Source organism: Fusarium falciforme, chromosome 5, assembly GCF_026873545.1.
Source record: "Fusarium falciforme chromosome 5, complete sequence".
NCBI lineage: Eukaryota > Fungi > Ascomycota > Sordariomycetes > Hypocreales > Nectriaceae > Fusarium > Fusarium falciforme.
This window is the reverse complement of record NC_070548.1, coordinates 292,972-311,163: the sequence shown is the minus strand read 5'-3', so window position 1 is coordinate 311,163 and position 18,192 is coordinate 292,972. Positions and strand designations below refer to the sequence as shown.

At 47.2% G+C, this 18,192-nt stretch overlaps 5 protein-coding genes across 5 annotated transcripts; 2 read left to right on the top strand and 3 right to left on the bottom strand.

Annotated features, from left to right (window-relative positions):
• Window positions 1–5,554: 5,554 nt before the first annotated feature.
• On the top strand, window positions 5,555–6,127 carry NCS54_00635100 (Hypothetical protein; the record flags this gene model as incomplete). Its single annotated transcript, XM_053151814.1, has 1 exon — window positions 5,555–6,127. The coding sequence occupies one exon, from the start codon at window positions 5,555–5,557 to the stop codon at window positions 6,125–6,127; it is 573 nt and encodes a 190-aa protein (XP_053007789.1).
• Window positions 6,128–7,603: 1,476 nt separating this feature from the next.
• Window positions 7,604–8,233, bottom strand: NCS54_00635000 (Hypothetical protein; the record flags this gene model as incomplete). The annotated part of the gene is made up of 1 exon (XM_053151813.1): window positions 7,604–8,233. The coding sequence occupies one exon, from the start codon at window positions 8,231–8,233 to the stop codon at window positions 7,604–7,606; it is 630 nt and encodes a 209-aa protein (XP_053007788.1).
• Window positions 8,234–9,185: 952 nt separating this feature from the next.
• NCS54_00634900 (Hypothetical protein) lies at window positions 9,186–10,173 on the bottom strand (the record flags this gene model as incomplete). Its single annotated transcript, XM_053151812.1, has 2 exons — window positions 9,186–9,404; window positions 9,454–10,173. The coding sequence occupies 2 exons, from the start codon at window positions 10,171–10,173 to the stop codon at window positions 9,186–9,188; spliced, it is 939 nt and encodes a 312-aa protein (XP_053007787.1).
• A 562-nt stretch (window positions 10,174–10,735) lies between these two features.
• Window positions 10,736–11,776, top strand: NCS54_00634800 (Hypothetical protein; the record flags this gene model as incomplete). The annotated part of the gene is made up of 1 exon (XM_053151811.1): window positions 10,736–11,776. Exon 1 carries the CDS (start codon window positions 10,796–10,798, stop codon window positions 11,774–11,776), a length of 981 nt encoding a protein of 326 aa, XP_053007786.1. The 5' UTR covers window positions 10,736–10,795.
• A 281-nt stretch (window positions 11,777–12,057) lies between these two features.
• NCS54_00634700 (Hypothetical protein) lies at window positions 12,058–14,020 on the bottom strand (the record flags this gene model as incomplete). Its single annotated transcript, XM_053151810.1, has 4 exons — window positions 12,058–12,228; window positions 12,280–13,546; window positions 13,597–13,957; window positions 14,017–14,020. 4 exons carry the CDS (start codon window positions 14,018–14,020, stop codon window positions 12,058–12,060), a joined length of 1,803 nt encoding a protein of 600 aa, XP_053007785.1.
• Window positions 14,021–18,192: the final 4,172 nt, after the last annotated feature.

The following is an 18,192-nucleotide window of genomic DNA, read 5'->3' as shown; positions in this document are numbered from 1 at the left end:
TCATCCGAAGAATCTTCGTCCTCGCTCTGCTGAGGAGAATCATCCTCGAGAACGGGGGTATCCCACTCAGTCCAGATGTGGAGCCCGTCAATCTGGTCTTCTATTGAACGGAGATCTTCGATCACTTGTCTCGCCTGGTCGCCCGTCCTTGGTGCCCAGTAGCGTCTCACCTGAGGTATCATGGTTCGAAGAAACCTTTGAGCATTGGCTGTCACTACGCCGTAAAAGTCTCGGATCCATTCGTTAAAGAACTGAGCTATCCAAACCGGGTTGTCACGGTTTGAGCTCTCCCAAATGACCTCGGCGTGTACGAACTGCACAAGGATCTCATTTATGATATTTGAGATCTTGGTGCGAACGTTGGGGCCAGGACTACTGTCGGTATTCATGTACTCAAATGTGGCGACAATTGCTCGCATGACCCCCATGACGTAATCGATATTATTTCGGATCTTGTCATCTTGCTTATTTGGTGTAATGGGGTTATTAAGCATCATCAGCTGTGAAAGACGAAAACATTAGCATTAATGACTTATGATTCACCAACAACCCGCCCCCCACCAACTCATCAATGATATACGTACCTGGCCTTTAGCCCAGTTCAAATCACCAATGGCAATGGTAAAGTTCCTGTTGTTAGTCTGGCTGCCAGACACTCCATGACACGGCTATACATGTTGCCATCCTCGAAGTCCGGGTTGCCCGTGATCTCTGGCCAGAACTCGTATCGTAGACCTAACCACTGCATGTCTTCAAGGAATTCAATGGGTGTTGGACCATATCTGGGGGTACGACCACTCTCCAGCCTGTCAACTCCCAGTTAGCGAGTGGTTTCTTACATCGCATAGGCACGAGGTTGTCATCGTACTCTCCCGTAGCTGCGGCTGAGAAAAAGCGCAACAGCACACTCTTATCGACAGGATGCTCAGCTAATCCGAGAAGTTAGTGAGCGGGAATCAACAGCAAGGGAGCCACGCACTGTGGTAGTCTTTGGTGCCATCGAATGTGCCACCATCAGGTTTCAGCCTTGTGTCGGAGCAATCGTCAGGGTTCTCATATTCGGCGGTGTTTTCGACAGCCGGATGTTTCTTCTCCTCCAACTTCCGGGGTGGATCATGCTGGCCAAGGATTGTCAGTTGTTGGCCTGATGCCACTACGGGGCTACTCACTTGTGGGATATCAAAATCGACACGTACGCCCTCCTGACCGTCTCCGGGGTCCAAGTCCAAATGAGTCTCCTTAGGCTTCGCCTGGCGAACATGCAGCATGTGATGTTTTGTAGAGAGATGCGTGGACCGGGTAGGGAGCAGGGCACGACGTCTTCTGGCCACAATCTCGTCGTCCCCATCCCCGCAAACGCCGTCCTTGTCACACACAGCGTAGGTGCAGTTGATCCACTTGGTGCTTCCGCCACTGTCCTTGCCTTCAGCGGCAGCAATCCGAGCGTTGTATGAGTATGGGCTGCAGATGATGCGTCGAGAAGTCTCCTCGGGCCCGTCATTTTGCGACTGGGGGACTAAACCCAGGAACTTCTTGATAGAGCGGGTCGCGAGGTATGGGAATTTGTCTTCCATGTAGCCATCCCATATCCTCTCCATCTCCTCAAGTATAGTTGGGCTTCCTACCCCGGACAAAATAGAAGTGAGAACAACAAGGGGTGTGATGTCGTGTGTCTTGTCGTCTCTCGAAGCAAGCTTTGTGGCCAATGAAGCGTTGCCCACTACACCATTCAGCTGGTCTGCTCGTCGAAAGATAACAGAAGATTTCTTGGGGCAAGTGGGATTGTCGATCCACTCCTTTATGACGCTCCTAGCGGTATCCAGTTTGGGGTTCTCGACCTCAACTGCATCGCTATAGCTGGTTTTGCAACAGGTTGCCATACCTCCCTTGCCGCCGGCGACGGAACAGGTGTCGACCTCAGTGTCAAGGGCCACGCGCACGCGGTCGGGTGGGCAGCCACTCTGGTAGAAGTCATTGGGGTGAGGGTTGGGGGCGGGGCCGATGTCTTTGTACTCTCTGTAGTCCTGGAAGCGTAGTTTGGGCTGGACGCTGCAGCATAACTTGCGGAACTGAGTGCCGGGGATGTCGAGGCCGAATGGATTCTGCTTGGCATCATATTGTGCTCCGCCTGAGCCTGAGGCCGACCTAGCCCACACCTGAGTCTTTGTCAGGTCACCGTTCGGGTTCTGGCACTGGTCCTGGGCGTCGCAGTTCGGGTATAGACACCACTCGCAGGTGCTATATACCTTTAAAAAAAATAATATATAACTAAGGCAGGGGCAACAGCGGATTAATACTAATCCGCGGAGCTTCGGCTATTATTATACAAATCCTTAGCCCTCGCCAGTAAAGCACAAGTCAACTTTTTCGCCTCTTAAAATCTTTTTCACCCCTGTTCCATCAGCCCATCTCCTCACATCCAAGGTCTCCAAAGATGGCTCACCTCGTTAACGAAATGATTGACTTGGTCTGGTCCCCCCCGCGAGGTGTCCAGCGGCAACACAGAAGCAGGAAGCACCCCGATAACTTCCAATACTACCACCAATGGGGCTTTACTATCTATCGCACGTACTATGGCCCGCAATCCGACAAGTACTGGAACATGCTTCTAGGCGCTTTGAAACAGCAAACCAGGCTGGCATTCGGGTTCTACGATGATAAAGAGGATATAGAGGAGGATATGGACCAAGGCGATGTGCAACGACTCAAGGAATTATTCCATCTCAATACCCGTGAGGATGCATCACTACTAGATAGACTTAATGTTCGCGGCATTCGGGCATTGTGCCAAAACGAGGAATTTGATGACAAGCGAGCTATGGCAGATAAGGTCTTTGATTTTATCTTACTCGCAGACGAATCGGTATTCAAGGATATTGCAAGGGGCGGATTCATTGTCAAGGCGGTCTCATTGAAATGGCGTGAAGGGTTTAGGGGGTGGGGTTGGATGAGGATCCCAACAGGCTATCTACTGCAGCTGTGGCAAACACTAATGCTGTCGTCATACCATACCGAACGGGTTCTTGGCTTTAGAGGGCCTGAGCAAGATCTCGAGGATTACGTCTGGCCCGGGGACCTGTCGATTGATCCCACAGGAGTGTGTTCCGAAGTTCGTGGATTATGTTTCCACTATAGTGGCCAAAGGCCAGATCGTACAAATTAAGGAGACGAGTAAAAAACAAGAGTAGAGTAGTTGTGCCAAATGTAGATATTCATGATCTAATGAGGAGGTCAGAGCGGCCTCCTTTAGGTCCAAATACCACACCGCCGTCAAGTCCCTCCCATATCCACGTCTCCAATAGTAGGAAAGCCGCTAGTATCGATATGGATGAACATAGCTGCACGATTCGCCTGTTTCTCAAAGGATCTCATGGTCATGCGTGCCTCTCTAGCCTGGTAATCGTTTAGACCGTCCAGCAGGAACCGCGCCTCTGTCACCATGTCCAGTACGTTTTTCACAAATTTCTTTTCCATCTCGACGTAGTAATCCTTGATCCATTCGATCCAGAGGTTGCCAAGTTGCACCTTTTTATCGGGATTCTTCTTGTTGTAGACGGCCTCGGCAAACTTGAGTTGCACGAAGACGTCCTTGACGATCTTGTTGAGCTTCTTCTGGGTCTCTTCCCATTGCAAGTACCTGAACGCGGTGAATCCTGCGCGCATTCGGGCGAGTACCTTTTCACTGTCTTCCTTGATTTCCTTTTTCGTCTTTCTCTTCCTTTCTAGCAACTCCTTCAGATGGGCTTGACTGACGGTCCGGTGTCCTCACATCACCTGTGTATGTCAGTGGGCAAGTCCATAAGTCCCCGCAAGCAGATGGGAGAAGATGAATCAAACAATGAAAAGCAGCTATAAGGGGAAAAGAAGTAGAAGAAAAAAACGGAGGGGCCCACCTTTCCTTTGCCAGCATTGATTTCTTCCTCAACAATCATAAAGACCTGGTCATTTCTTTCGCTTCCCAAACACTCGAAAGCGCGGTCCATGATGAAGGATAGTTTGTGGCCTTTGCCTCCAGGAAGATCAGGCGGGGTGGTATCCTTAGGCCAATTGGCCTTGTCTTCCAAGTCGATATCGTCCATAGCATCCCAGAACTCAATGGGAATAGGCCCATACTGGGATTTTTCGCCAGACCTGAGCCTAGCAAGCAAGCTCTGTTAGCAAGTTCCCTAGACAAGCGTAATATGTGACATAGATAGTATGACCGAATGAGGTCGGGTGATTCGTACTTTCCAGTGACTGAATCTTGAAAGAAGAGCTCCAGTATTATCTTATCAAGGACATGCTCCACTAGATAGTCACGGCCGTTAGCATTAACTCGGACGGGGGAACAGAGCACGCACCCCCCAAGTTTAAATAACCCATGTCGCGGTAGTGTCCCGTCATAACACTGGTGTGCCTGCAGTCATCGCGTATGAAAAACTCGACCACGTTATTGAGCAACGGGTTTTTGGGAGTATTCTTGGCGATGTCGGCTGCGGGGGGGTTCTGCTCTAGTGTCAGTCTGCAATGGCAGGCAGCTTGTTAGGGGGCCAGCTAGCTAGCTGCACGGAGTAGAACTCACGTTAGGGATCTCGGCGTTGTATTCATGCGGATCGGTCCCTTCTTCAGCGTTTGAATCCTTGATCTTGATCGTTTTCACTGCTCGGGTTTCCAGCAAGTGGTTGCTGCTGCCGCTGCCGCGGCTGTGATGATGATGATGGTGGTGGTGGTGGTGGGAATGGGCAAAACGGCTGGAATGCATGTGGCCGCCGCTGAGTGGAAGCAGGGTGTCATGGCGACGTTTGAGGTCGGGACTACCGTCGCCTAGGTCCTCGCAGTATCCTTCTTAGTCGCAATAGCCATATGTGCAGTTCAGAATGGATGCTATGGCGTCGGTGTCTCCCGTTAGGAAGGCCTTGATCCGGTTGGCCCATAGGAAGGGATTGCACAGGATGTCGATGGCCATCTCCGAGGGGCCCTGCCACTCGAGGCGCTAATTTTGGCGGATGTAGTTGCTGATGAAGGTAATCTGCAGGTATTCGTACTGAACGGCGTCGTTCTAGATGCGTGTCTGCTGGGCTAGCATGGGCGAGCTGCCTATGCGGGCGATCAGATTGGTGAGCATGACGTGAATCGTGATATCCTCGATCTTGTCGGCTCGGACAGCGAGCTCGGTCGACGACGACGACGACGAAAACGACCGCCGACGCTTGGAGAAGACCTTGAAAGGGTTAGGACAGGTCTCGTTCTCAACCCAGTCTGCCATGGCCTGCTCATAGGCCTTGAGCTTCTCGTTGGGGACTAGCACCTCGTCGTAGTAGTCTGTCCTGCAGCACGTGGCCATTCCGCACACGACGGCAGAGGAACAGGCCGGGACCTCTGTGTCGAGAGCGACGCGGGCCCGGTCGTTGGGGCATCCGCTGCCAAACCCACCACGACTAAAGCGCCGAGCAATGGTATTGAGACTCCCTCGCCGATCCAAGACGGCATGGTCAAGAACTGTAATAAGTTCCATAAAATCATGTCAACGACCACTTGCTCTTCGATCGAGTCGTATTATAAGTTACCCCTTGCGATGTTTCTCTCGTGGAACCTCGCTGTCGGCAAGGATTGTATATCTTTGTTGGTCAATTACTACGTCTGTGTCGCCACCATCGGCTGGAAGCCCCCCACCAAGACCACGACCAACACGCCTATAACCACAAAGACGCCCTCGAATGGAATCTCCACGCCTTCGCCGATTCAAGCTGGCATGGTCAGCAACTGCAACAAGTTTCACCTCGTCAGTTCGACCACCACCTGCATATCCATCCAGAACTACTACAAGATCACTATGGCAGACTTTGCTAAGTGGAATCCCGCAGTCGGTTCCAAGTGCACCGCCTTGTGGACTAACTACTACGTATGCATTGGTGTCATTGGCGGAACCCCTACCAACCCAGGCAACGGTGTTTCGACGCCCTCGCCAATCCAGCCCGGCATGGTCAGCAACTGCAAGAAGTTCCATCTCGTTTCGAGTACGACCACGTGCGCGTCAATCCTAAACTATTACAAGATCACGATGGAACAGCTGGCCAAGTGGAACCCGGCTGTCGGTGCCAAATGCACGGTACTGTGGGCTCAGTATCATGTCTGTGTTGGTGTTTAGATGACGGCGATCCTCATGAGGTATACGCATAACTGATTGTTTATGATCATGACCCTTCTTTTCAAAATAGGGCATCTGCCACATATACTACTTATGACCCATGTTTGGAATTAATGATGAATCTTATCATGTCTATCTTCAAGATTGACGTCTGTTGCCGTGGAACCTGATACCCGATATAAGCATGGCAGGGGCCCGCATTACGCCACTCTCGTGCGCCGCTTTCGTAGCTGCGGCTCGGGCCGTGCTAGCGGCTGTGAATCCTCCAGCTTCGGATTGCCAATTCATGAGGAAGGCCATCTTTCTATTAAACAACATTGCTTGGATGCATCACAGCAGTGTTCCGGTATCAATACCAGCATGACATTGAACTATGAGTGCTCATACTGTTTCAGCCAGGTTCTTATTCCTGATCTGCGATTCTACCTTTGTCCTAGCCTAAAAGTAATTAGCATGTCTAGTAATGATGACCTCTATTGCTTACTCGATAATGGTTTAGTCTAACTCTTCTATAGAATTGTCGCGGACGAGAATAGCGGATTGAAATCTTTGAAATATTCTCTTTGTGTGAAAAAGTCCCTGACTGTCGCCCCTTGTTAGGTACGTACCCTATACCAATGTGATTGCAATAAAAAAAAGGGAAGTTATTAGAAATTACTGCACAAGGGGCTTCCTTTGAAGCTCTCGACCAGAAACTACGGCCTGGGACAGACGAACAACGAAAGCGGTGAGATCAGAGACGGGTCGTCTTGGTGGCGTCGAAATGAAGAGGGAATGTCGATGTCTCTCCTTGAGATCGAGGCCAGAGAACGAAAGATCGAAGTCGTCGTCACCAACGCTGATCACAATGGGAAAGTGCTTCAAAACCCTTTCTTATAGCTTCTGCGAGCGACAGAGAGCTGAAGTCCTGGACAGCCAAGATTCAAGTTAATTAGGTGGGTATTTCTCCTAGTGTATTTACCCCTGTCTTCAAAAAGTTGCGGTCTCGATTTGCATCTTGGATGACGTCATACTCAGCCATATTATGCTATCCTCAACGCCACAAGTGCTCTCCTAAGTTGTGGCGAATCTCAAAAGGTTGAGCTTGCACAAGATAAGTTATGTATGTATCGTGCATAACTTCAGTCATTTGTGTCGCAAATGCGGATAGCTGCTAACCACGATTCGGCACATGATATCAAGGATCTGCAGTTTATGGCGGAAGGTGACTTTTTCCAAGGCAAAAAGCCAATACCAAGCTGTCTCTATCTTTTGCCAAACAGCATTTTGTGGGCAGGCCTTGATCCTGCGATGATCGTGGTAGAATCTATTCACAACTACAGCAGGCTGAGTTGGCCACCCTTATCGTGAATCCCTCACGCTTTAGGCAACCTCTGCCTTAATAATCTAGATCTGGGTAATTTCTTAAATCATCTCTGACAGCTGGACACATCCACATAGCCATGCCATTCCACCCAATTGTCTAAATACTAGCACTCAATCTGCATCGCTCCCTTCCCACACCTGTTCGTCAAGATCCGCCTGATGGACCGTCCAGGCCATGCACTGAATACCTCGGAACCACTCGAGCTCTCCCCACAGCTCCAGAAGCTGGCGTGTCTCCATTCTCATCCAGCCCCAGTATGTTGGTTCGTCATCCTCTCGCAGAGGAATCTCCACCCGTGGCGCTTCTTCAGCGTCGACCGCCTTGACGATGAAGGTACCCTCTCCAACTTGATTGAGCACGTCTTCATCGGCAAGCAAGAAGACGAAGCCTGATTCCGAAGGCATGGGCTTTCCACCCTTGCCTTCATTGTAGATTTGGCACAGGGCCTGTCGATCCAGACCGCTCAGCAGAGAGGGGTCAGACCGGGCGTCCAAACGGAAAAGTTCTTTGAGCTTCTCGATTGCCTCATCGTCGTCATATGTCATAAGCTCCTCTTCGGCATGTCTCTTTGTAGTGGCCAGCAGTTTGTTCCAGTTGTCATCGGAAGAAGGGCCGTAATAGGTGCGGTAGATAGTGAATCCCCAATTAGCGGCCGGTTGGATCTCTTCAAGAGGGTAAATACAATACGCGTCGGCGGGGTGCTGTTCAAGTCCCTCTAGAACCCTCTGCAGGTCTGGCATTGCGTTCCAATAAACGGGCTAATGGTAGCGTGGAAAAGCTGTGCGAGAGATAAAAGTGTGAGGAGAATAGGTGTGGTGTTTTGGAATATTAAAGGGAGCAAAAAGAGAAGGTCATGGAGCTTTTAACAATAAAAGGTCGCTGTTAATTTAATATTGTTTATATATATATTCTGTTACTGATGGAAGCGGACGAGGCTTCTGATTGGCCGGCGCCGGCGTGTTGCTTCCGGGATATACCGCGTTAGGCAGTCATGTCCTCGATGGATCGAGGTCATGGGTGACCTTTTGGTCAAGTGGCCAACTGGCCTTTCTACTCTATAGCCACTGCCTAGCTGCACGCGTAATATATTCTCTAATATAAATATGTTTTAATATAATTAAACGCCACGCTCTGGACGGAGACGCTGCTATAGTTGTTTGATTACTTTTAAAACCGCTGTTATATTTGTATTCTTAAAAGGTAGCAATGTGATTCTTAAGGAAAACACGATCTCTGGAGGAGTCGTTTAGTATGTCTTTAAAGAAGAAACGGGGAAGGTAACTCTGTTGGCCGGGTATTATTACCTGTTTTATAAATGCACCTTAAAATACTATTATGCTTATTAATATATCCCGCCTTGCGTAAATTTGGAAATTCATCCAGGCTCCCGAATTGCCCAAATCATAGCATGTTAGACATGTTATAACCATATAACCAAAGTTGCACCGGCTGCAAAGCTCGTGCCGTAAGCATTCGTAGTGTAGTATTTCATACAGCATGTCAGCACGGTTTAACCCGCAGATGTTTCTTCTTTGTTTAGCACATTAAACATGGTTAACCTTTAGATCTGGCACTTAAGCTGGGGGCTGACTATGTTGTGTCAGAGGCTTCGAAATTCGCCCCTTTCACAGAGCTTGACGAACACGAAGCAAATGATCAGGTTTTCAATTGACAGTTGTTCGAATTTACTGATTATACAACATCAGAAATTTGCGCCCCCTGTATCAACTCCTCGATGGTCCGGAACTTGACGTTGCTAAAAAACTTGGCTCGTTGTTTCTCAGCAACGTCCATCGGAACCAACCCTGCCCCAGCAACTGCCCATTCATCAATGCTTGCGATGTACTGCTTGTCGAGATCCGACCCATCTTGAACCGTCTTCTCGATCTCCTCAAGGGAAACAGGAATCCGCTGTTGTAGTTAGTGGCCGAAAATGTTACGTTAGAAATGCTATCCTCACCTCGATTTTCAGGTTGAGCAGCTTTTCAATCTTGGGAATCGCTTCAAGCCATGTGCCCGTCTCGCCGTAGACGTAAGTATACCGATCCCACTTTGGATGCTTGACAAGTTGCACAACCGCTTTGCTAAGATCCCTCGCTGACGTCCACGTAACTCTATCATCGCCGGTCCCCAGAAGTCGACAAGTTGATTTTTCGAGATCGAGTGGCCAGGCTAAGTAGGGTCGAATGTAGGTTTTCTGGCCTGACGGAAGGTGGACAAAGTAATCCATCAGCCAGCCCTGGTTCACGGTGGTCCACTCGACTTCTGACTGCTGGGCAAGAATTTTCCGAAACGCGTGGCGGGAGTCGGCGTGTCTCCTAGGGAGATCGGGGAAGCGTTCGACATTGCCAATAAAGTCACTGGGGATTAAGCGTTTGCATGTTGATGACTGGCGACACGCATCCAAAATGGCCTGGTGCAGAGAGACAAATGTAGGGGCGTCGCCTGCGGTAAGAGTCGAGATGACGGTGCTGATCTTGAACTTGTCAAACAGCTCGACCAGGTTCTCCTTGGAATAGCTCGGTACCAGATGGTATTGAATACCGAGTTCGGAGAACCAAGGCCGCTCGGTACGGGAGACAATGTGGAAATCGTGCTGGCCATCACGAACGAATTCCTCAGCCAGGTAACGTGCGATATCGCCCGACCCGGCAACAGCAATTGCAGGAAGTTTTCCCATCTTGGCGAGACAAAGAGGCAGAGAGAGAGAGAGATGTCGGAGCAACTTGCAAGAGTCTTAGCAGCAGATCTTAAGACATATTTATAATAAACTACAGGCAAGAAAGATACGTAGGATTTCTCAGCTGCGATGCAGCCATGCTCCACCATGAGCTAAGAGAATTGCCTTTTTTGGCCTCAAAGCGAGCTTGCATGACTTGGCTATAGTGGTTACTAAGTCTCAATTTGTCATCAAGAAACCGGTGATCGTTTCCCCGCCCGCGATTCTCTTCTCTTCATCTCATGAGGTGTCTTGATGCCAAGTTCGAGTTGTTGCACTAACAATTGCATATTTGCAGCTCATAAACAACCAACAGCCTAACATGGCCATGATTGCATATGTGTCTTGATCTTACCTTGGGCACTTATTCGATAAGATCCGCACCCCGCACTCGTGTGATAACTCTAATACAGGTATCAACACCCCCCGATTCGCTCAACAGTTGTTAGGAGGCGATGGTCCGAAGAGACTTCAGCCGAGAAGTCGGCAACAGGCTGGACCAACCAACCAACCCTTGCATTCTGTGGCACCACCCTGCTCCAGGAACCGACTTCCAGCCACTCAGATCAGGCCTGTCGATAACATGATCATGCAAGACCCTCGCTTCGAGGAGACGACGTTGTTCTCGCCCCAAAACCCACAATCTGTCAACTGTCCGGAATCACAAACCGCCACCCCTGCTCCCTGTAAAAAGAGGAGTCACCGCAACGACCACGAGACAAGAACCACGACACAGTTCAATATGGCCGACTCCAAGACAACATCGGAACCAAAGAGAGAGATGAAGGTGCTCGCGCTGGGTCTTCCGCGCACTGGATCTGCCTCCATCGCTGAAGCCCTGGAAATGCTGGGCTACCAGAATGTCCACCATGGAATGAAGGCCATCAACAAACTCGACGACTGGAAGGTCATCAACCGCGCCGCAGACGCAACATTCCCCGTTTTGCCGACGTACACTGGGAAGCCATTTTCCCGCGAAGAGTGGGAGGAGCTTTATGGTACCTGCGAAGCCGGCACCGACATGGCAGCTCTGTTTGCAACGCAGCTTGTCAAGGTCTACCCTGAAGCAAAGGTCATCCTTGTCGTCCGGGACTTTGACAAGTGGTATGCAAGCTACAGCGGCATCTTCGACCAAGTGTGGAGTTTTCCGGCCGATCTGGCTGTCAACTACGCCGAGCCGCTCATCGGATCCGAGACGGGCCAGGCCGCGAGAAAGGCCATTTTGGGCTTTTTCGAGGCTAAAAATGTAGACGAGGCGCGAAAGAATGTCCGTATGGTATATGATCGACACTACCGAGAGCTGAAGGAGATTGTGCCACCAGAGAATTTGCTCGTTTATCGTATGGGGGAGGGATGGGGCCCAATCTGTGAATTTTTGGGCAAGCCAGTTCCTGATGCCGAGTTTCCTCGAGTGAATGAGGGAGCAGAGTTTAGAGCTAGGCTATCTGCAAAGATCAAGTCGCACATTGTTGAGGGGTTGAAGGTGGCTATGCCGTGGCTTGTCGGTGCGGTTGCTGTGGGGGCTGGAGTGACCGTGGTGGCCAAGAGAGCCAGGTTTATCTAGCCTTTGTGGGAAGTTCATGGAGGATTAGACAAAGTTTGGGTCTTTGAGGGTGGAATATCAGACGTCACTGGGAGATGGAGCGCCGTGGTTGTATCTGTGAACGATCTACTCAACAACCAAGACGTTGGCATTGTCACCAACTTGTCTAAGACTTGGGAGTTTATTTTGACAGCGACTATCAAAACATGATTACACTTTTTGACCACTACCTAAACTTTCCGTGCCCTGAACCACTGCCCTGCACAGTTGGCTTAACGAGGGCAAGACATGATCAAGACTCTTTATACGATATCAGATTTTGGATCCTTGATACTTTCCTTTCTGTTTTCCTCTGTCGAAGAGTCACTTTCTTCCTCGTATGTCATGAATTCTTCATCATTGATGTGGTGATGGCGGAACCAGAAGATGACTGTTTGGACAAACAGGACAATGGCTGGAGCGGCCCAAGCCCACTGTAAGAGAGTGTTAGCATATCCATCGATTGGCCATGGAGGAAGGCTTACAATCAAATGGGGATCTACGATCGCGGGGATCAAGATCTGGGCGAGTGCCGCTGGCAAAGCCTGCATGGCGAGGGAAATAGCGACGACGATAGACTTCATGCCAGGAGGTGCCCGAGCGTAGGCAAGCTCATATGCCGTGACGGTGCAGAACAGCTCAGCGATGGCGCCGAGCATAACATTGGGCAATTGCCACCAGATGGAAACGGGGGAAACATCATCGCAGGTGGAAGCGTGGTAGCCACAAGGTGACGTCTCGTACACTCGGTACTGCACTATCGTTCCAATGACGCCCGAGATGGTGGCCAGAGTGAATCCGAACGTCATGCGGCTGATTGGCCCAAACTTGATGCGACGTCGGTGGAGGAATGGATACAGGATGTAGGTCATGATGGGCGCAACCACCATGAGCGTCAGAGGGTTGAAGTTGTGAAGCAGATCGTTAGGTGCGCCCTTGGTGGTCATGGATGCTCCTTGGTTGGATGCCACAGCACCGACACCGCCGTCATTGAGAAAGAAGATGGGCAGGTAGAGGAAGATCTGACAGGCCGAAAGAGTTCGACGGGCGTCGTCGACGGCTTTGTCGTTCCATGAGACTTTGGTACCTTTTGTTGCGAGAGTGGAGGCCTTGGCTGAATGGAAAAAGTCCTTGGCCCAAAGCCTTCCCTTGTTCTCCTTGGTAGCGATGGCGATAATCTTGAAGAAGTTGTTCAAGTCGGATCCTTGAGGCGGTGTCCTGCGCAATGTCTTGTATCGCCACAAGAGGAGGACAGGGAGGAGGATGTAAATAATGCCAGGCAGCAAAAAGGCGAGCCAGAAGCCAACGTACTTCTCGATGTAGGTGGTAGCAATCATGAAGAAGGCACCAACATTGATGCACATATAAAAGATCAACATGATCCTCTGCACCGTCGTTTCGGGGTCCACAATGACGCGCTCACCCGACTTGAGCGTCTTGACGTACTCTTTTTGGTGCGTGTACTGATCCACGATGAGGGGAACAACATTGGGCTTGAACAAACCAGCTCCAAGGGCGAGAAGGAAGAAGCTGATCATGAAAGGAGCCAGACCGTTGCCTGCTTTGAGAACAGAGGGAGCTGCACCACCGACCAGGATGACGTGGGCGAAGCCACCAATAATGACGCCGTACATGATGGCTCGGAAACGGCCTGTCTTTGTGTCTCCTAACCATGCGCCAAAGATTGGGATGATGTAGGCCAGGAAGTTGAAGAGAAGTACCATGGCTGAAGCGAACTGAAGGCCTCGATCCCTATACATCAAGTTAGCTAAGAACAAAATTGGCTTTGACGGTTGCCTTACAAAGCACCAGCGTGACCGTTGGGGTCATTCTTAGCCACAGCACCAGCGCCATTGCCACCCTTTGGTAACGGAAACTGCATAAAGTTGTTGAACACCGTCTTGACGCCGTAGAACGAGGCTCGCTCTGCCAACTCTACGATGCAGAGCAGATAAGAAGACCATGGGATGCGGCCTGCCACATTTCGCAAGCTGTGCTGTTCTTCAGGGCTAGGGGCCGGATACTCTGGGTCTGCATCCCCGGCGGGTAAACTCTTGGCTTCATAGTTGATTGAGGGTGCCTTGGAGTGACTTTCGGCCGAGTCATGGGTTCTGTCGGGTGAGAGCGACGGGTTATCACCCTCCTGGGGCTGCGTGGGGAGCGCTATGAGATTGATTAGAAGTGTTCCGAGAACAATTTTAAACTGGTTGACACCAGCTTACCCATTTATTCTTCGCTTGTTTTCGATGTGCCACTGACCACAATACCTCAATATCTCTGTCAAGAGTTTTGCTTTCAAGGCGTTCCTCCCCATTTATTATCATTACAGTGGCAAGGGGCCCTCTCTTTCGGCCGATGTCGCCATACCCTCCGGATTTACACCATGGACCTGGAGCCAACAAAAGCAGGGTTTAGATAGAAAAGCTCCATCAAACGGAACCAACAGCATACGACCTCTGTAAATAATGGCAAGACGGCCGAGCTGCCGCCGAAAAAGTTCCTGTCACCATCGCGGCCGCCCCGGTGTGTGTGGAGGCTGGGGTGGAGAGATGACAGGCACTCGCTACGTGTTTTGCCTATCTGGGAGACTCACTTACTGCTGACTGGCGAGCATTTTATGGCTCTCCTGCCGTATCAGGGACAGGTGCGACAAACATCACTTTCTGCGCGTATTGTGTCAACGCTATCATGCCGAATTCCGACCAACAGGCCTTGGAACAGCACTGATCGACCTTGAGCATTAAACCTTAAGTTTGTACCCCATATTAATATCCGAAGAGGGTAGAAACAAGTCGGCCTCGCAACCGCTCTCCACAGCTAGGATCGGCTGGGGGTATGCCATTGCCACCTACGTTGGACTAGCTTTGCAGGATAGTGTAGCGTTCGTGATCAAGTATTAAACAATTTAACCTTGTTTGCACATACAAAAGGATAATGGGCGCAAAGGATTCGATGATGTCATGAATCGATACCTGTCTATGTGTGACGAAGCTATTAGAACCATTGGTTCCCGTATCGCAAGTACGGGGCCCCCGACGTTTGGGTATTTGGTCCAGTGGTCTATTAGTCACACTATGCTATTGTGTTTGAGACCGATGCCAGATAATACTACAACTTAGATGTTGGGTGGGTAAGTGTCTGCTACTCTAGGTGACCAGTTGAGCTGCACATCGTATTTAGTTGCCCTGTATCCCATCGATAGAGCATGTCGCGACTCGTTTCCTCTATCTGAATAATTATCACTGGGCTGGCGCTTTCCTTGGTATTAAGCATTGTGCTGATCCAGAACAGCTTCTACTCGAGATACTTACTACTTTGCAATTATATGGCTTTAAATTGGTTCTAACACTGTGCGAATGGCTGTCTGCTGCTCGGTGTTAGCTGCCATGAGATTACATATACGTATGTAGGGCAGGCTTAGAATATTCGGCGTCTCCTAGCCTATGGACCTGGTCTATACCAGTGGCCGGCTGCGATAGGAAACCATGAAACAACTTATAGTCATCGAGGTCTGTGGCAGTGTGTTGGTGAGCTTGATCATTGAAGGACATGAAAGCTGCCTGCTAAAAACTCAACCAAGACCTCCCAAAGTCATTGTGTTCTTTGACATCATGGCCGGTAACTCCTCTTGGGGACGTCACTGATACCAGCAAAAACTCGCAAAGCGACACCACTCGAGGCTTGAGGGAGCCTTGTGTATCGGCTTCGCAGTGAGGTATTATTAAGTTCCTACCATCCAAGTCTGGCGAGACAACTGTGGAGCCTATTGGTATCTGTGTGACGTTAAATTTCGGTCATGATTGGTCTGGTGCAAGTTTGGAGTTTTGCCATGTTTCCCTGCCCCAAGTGGTATCGGACCAAATATTCAATGAAATTACCAAGTATCGAGGCACGCAGGCGCGCCCGGTGAAAGAGAAACTACAGTGTTTGATCGTATGATTATCCGTATAGTTGCCTGCGGGGGCATGATAATCCGTCTGCCCGTCCACAGCCTGTCCCTGTCTCTCCCCAGTCTATAAATATCCAACCACCACCCCACTTAAGTACCATAAGATCTCGTGAAATTTAAATAAAATTAAGTTCAACCGTCGGACTTAGCGCATTACTTCCCGGATAATCACTTCCTCATATAGTTAGTATAAGGAAGTAATTATTTAAGGGGTAATATTAGAAGATTAGATATTCCCCCCGGTAAGGATTTTTATAATTTCTCTTTTATCTAATCTAAAGCTATTGCCACCGCGTTTTTTATATAATACCGCCGCTTAATAAGATTAATCTTAATGCTGGCTAGACTATGGCGTTAATACTAAGGAAAAAGCTTAGCCTAAAGCCTAAGCCTCTTATAGAGTAGAAGCTAAGAAGGGTTATATTAATCTAATGCCTAGAATGAAGCTATTTATAAGAGTAAAAAATAGAAGTCTTAGTATAGTTAATCTATAGTTATATAATAAAGAAAGGGTAAAGAAAGAAGCCTATACTTTATAATGCTATTAATTACTTTAAAATCCCTCTAATTATGGTTTATAGGTAATATATTAATTATAAGTCTTTCCTTAATAAATATATCTATAAACTTTACCTGAAGTGGCTAGACCTTAAAGATTAAGTATACCTCTCTTTCTTAGAGCGCTATGCCTAAGAGAAAGTAGTTATAACCTCTTAGTTCTATTAGTACGCATAGGCGATTTATAAGGAGTTATACTTAGACTAAAGCTCCTAGTTCCTTTTCTCTATAGGTTAATAGTAGGGCTTTCTTTAGTGTTATAATATTATAAAGTAATAAGTAATAAAGTAATTAACTAAGAGGCTAAAAGACTATATCGAGGTTATAAATAGGTTCTTATAATTTATTAAGTATATCTCTATATTATAATTCTAATCTTAGGCTATTATATTTATCCTAAACTCATTAAAATAATAGTTTTATTAGCGCTTAATACTTAACCTAGATAAGACCTTAATCCTATTTAAGTATCTTAATAGCTTTACTTAAGAAATATATAGCATAAAATTAGTTACTGGTAAAATAACTATAGTAGGTAAAATAAATAATAAGCTACTTTAATTTTTTATATATTTATAGATAAGAAGTTTAGGCTTTAATTAATTATTATATTTTATAGTACCCCTATTAATAATAGCAGTTATAACTATAAGAAAGAGAAGTATTTTTATTCCCCTAATATTAATATAAAGTTTAATAAAATAGTATATAATAATAAGGAGCTTTTCTTATCCTAGATTAATAATATACTTCTCTCTCTTATTAAGGATAAAAAAAAAAATATATTACTTATAATAGATATAGCTATATTCTATAAGACTAAAGGAATTAAGAAGAAACTAAGGGATAATAGTATTTCCCTTATATTTATCCCTCTTAGCTATATTAGTCTTTTATAACCCCTTAATGTTACTATTAATACTCCTTTTAAGTAGTAGTTATAAGAGGTAATTAATAAGTATATTAAGTAAATAAAAAGAGAAAAAAGAGAGGATTTTAAGTAATTAGTTAGTAATAAGAGAGTTATAGTTATTTATATAGTTATTTTTACTTTAAAGCGTCTTAATATATAATTAGAGATAGTTAAAAAAGTATTCTTAAACTATAGAATAAGTATATAGCCTAATAAGACTAAGGACTAGCTAATCTAAATTAAGAATATACCTTTTAATTAGATTAACTTTATTAAGTAAGAAAACGCCGAGGAAATTATTATTAAAGATAAGGACCCTATAGACCCGCTATATAATAATAAGGAATATCTTAGTGCTAATAATAATAAGCTTTTACTATATATATAATATTATAAGGAGGTTATTAAGTAGTTATAAGAGTAGCTATAAAAGAGGGGTCTTAAGGTATTAAGGAAAAAGGCTAATCTAATCTAATAACTATAAGAGAATAATAATTTATAGAAATCTTAAGAAAGAAATATAATATATATTAGCTAATTAGACTATTAGAATTAGCGCCTTTAAAAATCTTATTAACCTTATTATTGTTACGGCTTGGTTCCCCGTAATAGCGCTATAAGCCTCTATAGGCAGCTGAAGCACCACTATGATTGCTACAATAGCGATTATAGCCCAATCTTTTGCCCTGTGGCGTGACGGCTAAGGTGCACCGTTACAATTATCTTACTAAAAAAAGCTTATTCCTTTTTGCTATTTATATTCCTTTCTTAACCTCTAGTCTATCTTTATTATTATAATATCAGAGGGCAGCTTCAATTAAAAGGTAGAGGTTAGAAATAGGAATAAGCCGCCTACCTATTTTTAGTAGGGGATTAGTTCTACCGCCTATCCCCGCCCTCGGTGTAGCTTGCCAAGTCTGACGGTTGAACTTAATTTTGTTCGAATTTCACGAGATCTTACGGTAGCCTAGTCGTTCT